This window comes from Cherax quadricarinatus, chromosome 2, assembly GCF_038502225.1.
Source record: "Cherax quadricarinatus isolate ZL_2023a chromosome 2, ASM3850222v1, whole genome shotgun sequence".
Classification (NCBI taxonomy): Eukaryota; Metazoa; Arthropoda; class Malacostraca; order Decapoda; family Parastacidae; genus Cherax; species Cherax quadricarinatus.
Genome location: NC_091293.1, coordinates 43,342,445 through 43,349,968, shown reverse-complemented (window position 1 = coordinate 43,349,968; position 7,524 = coordinate 43,342,445). Strand labels below are relative to the sequence as shown.

The 7,524-nt window shown below is 37.5% G+C and overlaps 1 protein-coding gene across 1 annotated transcript; it reads left to right on the top strand.

Moving 5' to 3' along the window:
• The first annotated feature begins 707 nt into the window (after positions 1-707).
• LOC138853324 (uncharacterized) lies at positions 708-3,760 on the top strand. The gene is made up of 2 exons (XM_070089429.1): positions 708-917; positions 1,137-3,760. The coding sequence occupies exon 2, from the start codon at positions 1,469-1,471 to the stop codon at positions 3,758-3,760; it is 2,292 nt and encodes a 763-aa protein (XP_069945530.1). The 5' UTR covers positions 708-917; positions 1,137-1,468.
• Positions 3,761-7,524: the final 3,764 nt, after the last annotated feature.

Sequence of the window (7,524 nt, the reverse complement as noted above, 5' to 3'; positions counted from 1 at the left end):
TGTCAAGTTCATTGTACTGTCGAGAGAGATTATGTTTACCATAGAGAGGTGACTTGTACACTGTAAGTGTTAATGGGTTTTCAAGATATATAACAGCTAAGTTAATGTGGAGTAACCTCCTGTTGCGGAGCGGGACTGCCTCACCAAAATTAGTTACTTTAGGGTACCGATTGACGCAGGTGTTCGGTAAGGAGATACGTAATGGCCGTGTGATTTTCTACCTTGGATGTGAACCGCATTTCATGGTGTCTGTCTGACCTGAGTTGACGCAGGTGTTCGGTAAGGAGATGACTATGTGATTTTCTACCTTGGATGTGAACCGCATTTCATGGCGTCTGTCTGACCTGAGTTGACGCAGGTGTTCGGTAAGGAGATGATTATCTTAAATCTACCTTGGATGTGAACCGCATTTCATGGTGTCGTCGGAGGGGGGAAGGGGTGTACAAAAATCATGACGCAATACTTTGGGGTGACCCATATAAGGTCAAGGAGTCTCTCAGAGCGAGGATTGTGTTTCCATCCGTCAAGCCTGGCTGACCTCATCTTCCAACGGTGAACCACACAACATGGAGAAAGGTAAGTTGTACTTAGAAAATCTTGATATGTGGTGAAACATATTTTTTAACAAGTTTAATGATATAACGAGGAAAAAAATGTTTTGGGTTAATTTTTGTTGTTGGAGCATACGAGTGAAATTTTTACTGGGTTAGTGCGTTAATAAGTGAAATTCTTAACAGAGGATAAGAAAAGAATATACGCGAATTACTTGGAAGCATTAGTGAAGAGGAGATTGTCGATTAGAAGGCGACGATCGTTGGAAATCAAGAGAGGTGGTGTACATCGCAATGAGAGGTTGTTAGAATTAAAGAATGAGTGGGAACGCTTAGATGTATTATGGAAGAAGGCTGTAGAAACAGGTATGTATCCAATTGTGATCTTTTTACTTTTGTTGTGAAAAATATTTATCGTAAAAATGAGTTAGTCACTCGAGAAAGATTTTTTTGTTCCATTCATTAAAATCTTAAATCGTAATATGTAAAAACTGAGAAGGGTGAAAGATTTTGTTCTATTCATTGAAATCTTAATATATAAAAATATTTTGGGTTATGAATTGGATATACTTTTTTCCTCTGCAGGAAATACACCTGGTACTGTTGTGAATCAAACTGAGAGTAATGTCGCACAGCATGGAGGTGTGACGGGGAATGAAGATGAGAGTGCAGGTAGATCTGCTAGTGTTGGTACCTCACAACGCGGAGGTGCGGCAGGAGGTGTGGATACTTCTGTCCCCATTAATGAAGATGATGAGAGAGCAACTACCTCACATGACGTGTCTGACAGTAATGTCGCACACAATAGTGGAGGTGAAGATGAGAGACCAGAAATTATTACATACATCCAGAATTTTAGAGGTAGGCATACAGTGAGGAAATATAGTGTTCCTTCAACTTACAACAGGGAGTTAAGAATGTATTTACATGCTTATAGGGATTATTTTATAGATCAGATGCGAGATATGTATGATAGATCACCTCTAGCAATGTCGCTCAGAATCCACCCGATTATAGTTATAAGGACATTACGTCAAAACATATCGGGTGATGATCAAAATGGACAATTTGTGATAAATTTAGCGTTTGAGTTAGTAAGTGAAGAGGAAATCTCTGAAGTATTTGATCGATGGGTGGGAACGATATTAGAAAGATACGAGACAGAGTTGCAAGATCAGGAAGGATCTGGTTGGATCATAGAACAAATCGAATCTTTCAGTATCGAATATGTTAAAGTAGAATTCAGAGTACAAGTAGGATCATATGTGGCATATCCCAAGAAACTGCGAGGGAACCAATATGTATTTAATCCAGTGATTAATGACGGGTTGTGTGTACTGCGTGCTTTTGCTGCCTATCAATGTCATAAAAAGAATATGTCATGGAAAAATATTCGCAAAGCAGTTAATACTAAGAAAGGATGTCTTAATCATGCAAAATCTTCTATAGATGATTTTCCCATTACACGTGATAAGTTAGGTATATTAGAGAAGGAAAATAAAGTGTCATTATATGTTTATCAATTAAGAAAGGATCAAGGTGGGACATTTGTGGCTATGTGTCGTAAGGGGAATAAGAAATATAAGGACATCATGTGTGCGTTATTGTTGAATGAAAGTCATTTGGTTTTAATCAAAGATTTTGACGGGTATGTTAGAACGATAATGAAGGATCATGGTGTAAAGAAGCACTGTCATAGTTGTTTGATGAAGTTGAATACACAGGAAGAGTTAGATATCCACGAAGATGGATGTAAAATCAAACAGATTCTCGTATTCCTTCCGGAAGGAACAACAGTACACTTTAAAAATTTTAGTCATACACATTCCAGCGAATATATCGGTGTATTTGATTTCGAATGTGCATTAGACACCACTCTCCCGGCAGGTAAAATTGAGTCTCGTCATAAAGCCATTGCCTATTGTTATATTATATTTGATCGCAAAGGAGAAATAGTGTGTATGAAGAGTTATAAGGGGGAGGATGCTGTTAATCATTTCATTTTAAATGTTAGTGGTGAATGGACTAAGATAAAGTATAGAAGAGAGTATCATGTAATCCATATGACAGAGGAGGATAAGATGAGACATGATTCCCAGATCACTTGTGAATTATGTAGTAACACCTTCAAAAATACCCAAGACAAACGTAAACATCATGACCATACTTTAAAATTCAATAATTATATTGGCGCCTATTGTCAGCGTTGTAATTTGCAGTGTAAAGATAAGAATGAGAAATTATTACTTTTTTGTCATAACATGTCGTATGATTTAGGAATAATTTTAAAGGAATTGCAGGTTGATAAATATGAAATTAAACTTCATTCGAAACAAGGGTTCAAATTCTTGAAAGTAGACATAGGTAAGGTTAGGTTTCAAGATTCTCTGTCTTTATTGAATGGATCTCTTTCCACTTTAGCAGATCAACATATCAAGGCAGGTAAATCACTGAAATATACAGAGGCTATTCTGAAAGATGTGCCTCAGGATGTGTTACCTTTATTATGTAAAGGAAAACAAGTTTTGTGTTATGATTATATTGATAGTTTAAAGAAACTCGATGAAACAAAATTACCGAGTAAAGAACATTTTTTTAATTCTTTGAGAAATAGTGCTATTAGCCAGGAAGATTATGATCATGCATTGAAAGTGTTTGACTTGGGTAAATGTAAGACTTTAGGAGATTACTTGATGTTATATCTCAAGACAGATGTTGGATTGTTAGCCGATGTCTTCATGGAGTGGCGTAAAACACTCAAAGATATTTATAAGCTAGATGTTAGTAATTATATAAGTTTACCTTCATTCAGTTGGGACGCATTCCTCTTGAAAACTAATGTGAAATTAGATATGTTATATTCCCATGAATTATATGACTTGATTAAAAGGAATCTCAGAGGAGGGTTTACGTGTGCAATTAATCAGTATTCTAAAGCAGATAATCCCTTAATTAATCCCAATTTTGATGTTGAGAGTGGAATGGGCACTCATATTTTATATCTAGATTTTAATTCTTTGTATGCTAGTGCGATGGTTGAAGCTCTTCCACAGAATGGTATCAGAAAATTATCGAATGAGGAGAAGAATGCTTTCCTCGATGTGGGATTAAGTAATGTTTCGTGTGAAGGTCAAAAGGGATATTGGATAGAATGTGATACCAAGCCCATGTCCCCTGAGGTAGCTAGACGCACTGACGAACTTCTTTGATATTATCACGCATGAATATAACAGAAGAGATGTAATCTCCTTATTGTGAATCTATATTGAAAAATGAAGCTAGAAAGATCCCCAAATCTAATGCGAAATTAGTGGCCAGTCATTTACCTCAGAAAAATTATTTGATCAGTCTAGATTTGTTACAGTTATTACTGGAACTTGGGTTAGAGGTGGAAAAGGTTCATACCATATATGAATATACTCAGTCAAAATTTTTAGAACCTTTCATAACAACTAATATTGCACAGAGAACAGCCACACGATGTCCTATCAAGTCAAAAGCTTTCAAATTAACTAATAACGCCATATATGGGAAATCATTGTTGAATATTACAAAGTATGCTGAATATTATAGTTATATCAATAATGAGAAAGCATTTGATAGAGCGAGTAAAGATCCTTTCTTAAAAAATATCACACATTTGAATCAAGACAGAGTGATTTGTACATTCAACAAAGAGAAATTAGAAGTTAAACAACCACTTTATCTCGGTTTTCAAATTCTTGAGATTGCTAAAAAGAAATTGTATCATTTTTGGTATAAAGTTTTAAAACAACATTATGGTGATGATGTAAGACTTCTTTATACCGATACTGACTCGTATATTTTTAGCTTGAAATGTAAAGATTTGTACACCGAGTTAAAAAGTGAACCTTTGTTAGGATATATGGATTTTTCAAATTTCAGTCCTGATCATCCCTTATATGATAATAGTAGAAAAGGTGAGCTGGGGTTATTGAAATCTGAAATGTGTGATAAACATATTAGTGAGTTGATAGCACTGAAAGCTAAAATGTATTCTGTAAAGATTGCTGGAAGATCAACTACTGTCAGCAGAGCCAAGGGTATCCCTTCGCATTTTATGCCATTAATAACTCATGCAAGATATAAGAATGTTTTAACAAATGTAGATAGAGAATTATTCACGTGTAAGTCTATAAGTAACGTAAAAGGTGAAATATGTACAGTAAGAATTAACAAGAGAGGCTTGTCAGCCTTTGATGATAAAAGGTATCATTTGAATACTAATGAATCCTTGGCTTATGGACACCCTGATATTCCACCATCTAAACGTAGGAGAATAGAGTGATTCCCATGTTGTATTACCAGAAATGTATATGAAATGTAATGGTTGTATAATAAATAAATAATGAAAATATTGTGTATTAGTGTTATCCTGAAATGTGAAATCATTTGGGTTATCCTGTGTTAAGAGTGAAAATATTTTCCCTATGTTGTATATGAAATGTGTAGAGGGGAAGTCGACAAGATTCAGCCTGTGTGCGGGGTCATCACGTGACGTCACTGACATAGGGGGGAAGTCGACAAGATTCAGCCTGTATGTGTGAGGTCATCACGTGACGTCACTGACCGCCGAGTAAACACAGGTGGGGTGACGTCACACTTGTTTAGACCTGTAGTAAGAGAAAGTACCATGCCTCATAGGAGGAGTTCATTTGAATGCTTACCCCCAGAGGGGGAATCCAAAAACTCGATCCGAGGAGATGGAGGAGAAATACTTGATCCAAGGAGATCATAAGAATTTCGAAACCCCATAGGGGGGAATCCAAAAGCTTGATCCGAGGAATTGGAGTCTTTGTATTATTTGATATATAGAAAAACTTGATCCCGAGGAGATGGAGTCTTTGTATTATCGAGAAAATCTTGATCCCGAGGAGATGGAGTCTTTGTATTATCGAGAAAACCTTTGATCCAAGGAGATGGAGTCTTTGTATTATCGAGAAAAAAAAATTGGGGTGAAAGTGGGAGTCCATTTTGATTGCTTACCCCCAGAGGGGGAATCCAAAAACTTGATCTGAGGAGAGCAAAAGAAAATGAAATTAAAAAAAAAAAATTGGAGATGGGGGTGAAAGTGGGGGAGAGAGGGAACCTCAAAAATTTGATCCGAGGAGAGCACAAGAAAATGAAAAAAAAATTGAAAAAAATCGGAAAAAAAATTCGGGGAGCAGGGGCGATCTGGACGACGCTGCAGAAGGCGCCCCAGAAGGCGCAGGCGGGCGCGACGGAGGGGAGCGAGGGGTGCGGGTGGGCGCGAGGGGAGGGCGTGGGGCAGGGCGCAGGGGCGGGCGGGGGCAGGCGGGGGTGCATGGGCGGGGGTGGGGGTCGTGGGTGGGGGGGCGCGGGGTGGGGGTCGTGGGTGGGGGGGCGTGGGTGGGGGGCGTGGGTGGGGGGCTTGAGGGTGAGGTGGTCTCGAGGGCGAGGTGGTCTCGAGGGCGAGGTCAAGGTCATTAGCATATAGGTGTGGAAAGGAGTCACCCAGGAAAAGGAGCCACTCAGCCGCAGCCCTTTTCAGGAGGAAGCCACTCTGCCGCAGAGACCGCTCGGGAAAAGGAAGTAAATCTGCCGCAGGAGTCACTGAGCCGCCTTCATCACTACTTATATACATATACATATATATATATATATATATATATATATATATATATATATATATATATATATATATATATATATATATATATATATATATATATATATATATATATGGGACTAGTCTATAGTTAAGGAAATATAAAATACTGTAAATGATGTTGAAAGTAAGGAATTTGTCGGGAAACAATAATGACGAGGAAATCGAACTGGACATCGCACGCAGTCAGGGACCTGAATTTCCTATGATTAATTAAATTAGATTAATGTCCTTTATTATATACAGCCTTCTCCTAAAATACAATAATAATAAACCAGATTAATGCTCTAATGTCCTAAAATATAATAATAAAAAATTAGATTAATGCCCTTTATTGTTTACAGCCTTCTTCTAAAATGCAATAATAATAATAATAATAATAATAATAATAATAATAATAATAATAATAATAATAATAATAATGAATGAGAGTATGGGTGTGAAACATGGGAGGTGAATATTGCAACAAGAAGAAGGCTGGAGGCAGTGGAGATGTCATGTCTGAGGGCAATGTGTGGTGTGAATATAATGTAGAAAATTCGTAGTTTGGAAATTAGGAGGAGGTGCGGATTACCATAACTATTATCCAGAGGGCTGAGGAGGGGTTGTTGAGGTGGTTCAGACATGTAGAGAGAATGGAACAAAATAAAATGACTTTGATAGTGTATAAATCTGTAGTGTAGGAAAGGCGGGGTTGGGGTCGGCATAGGAAAGGGAGGGAGGGGTAAAGGGGGGTTTTGTGCTTAAGGGGCTTTGACTTCCAACAGGTATGTGTGTGTTAGGTAGGAGTGAATGGAGACAAATGGCTTTTAGAACTTGATGTGCTGTTGGAGTGTGAGCAAGGTAATATTTATGAAGGGATTCAGGGAAACCGGCAGGGCAAACTTGTGTAATGGAGATGGGAAGTACAGTGTCTGCACTCTGAAGGAGGCGTGTTAATGTTGCAGTTTTATAACTGTAGTGTAAGAAGGCCTCTGGCCACATAGTGTTGGAGTGAGTGATTATGAAAGTTTTTCTTTCTCGGGCCACCATGCCTTGGTGGGAGAAGGCCGATGTGTTAATAAATAATAATAATAATAATAATAATAATAATAATAATAATAATAATAATAATAATAATAATAATAATAATAATAATAATAATAATTATAATAATAAAAACTGGATTCGTTCAAAGACCTTATACACGGTGATTTGACCATTTTAAGATTTATGCACAGATCTCGTAAGCAATGATGTAAGCTGGATTAAATAGTAACATTTATGAAGGGATTCAGGAAACTGGTTAGCCGTACGTGAGTCTGGGGAGGGGGGGGGGGAAGT

Excerpts from the sequence above, each read along its gene's own strand:
- LOC138853324 (XM_070089429.1), top strand. The coding sequence starts at position 1,469 with ATGTATTTACATGCTTATAGGGATTATTTTATAGATCAGATGCGAGAT.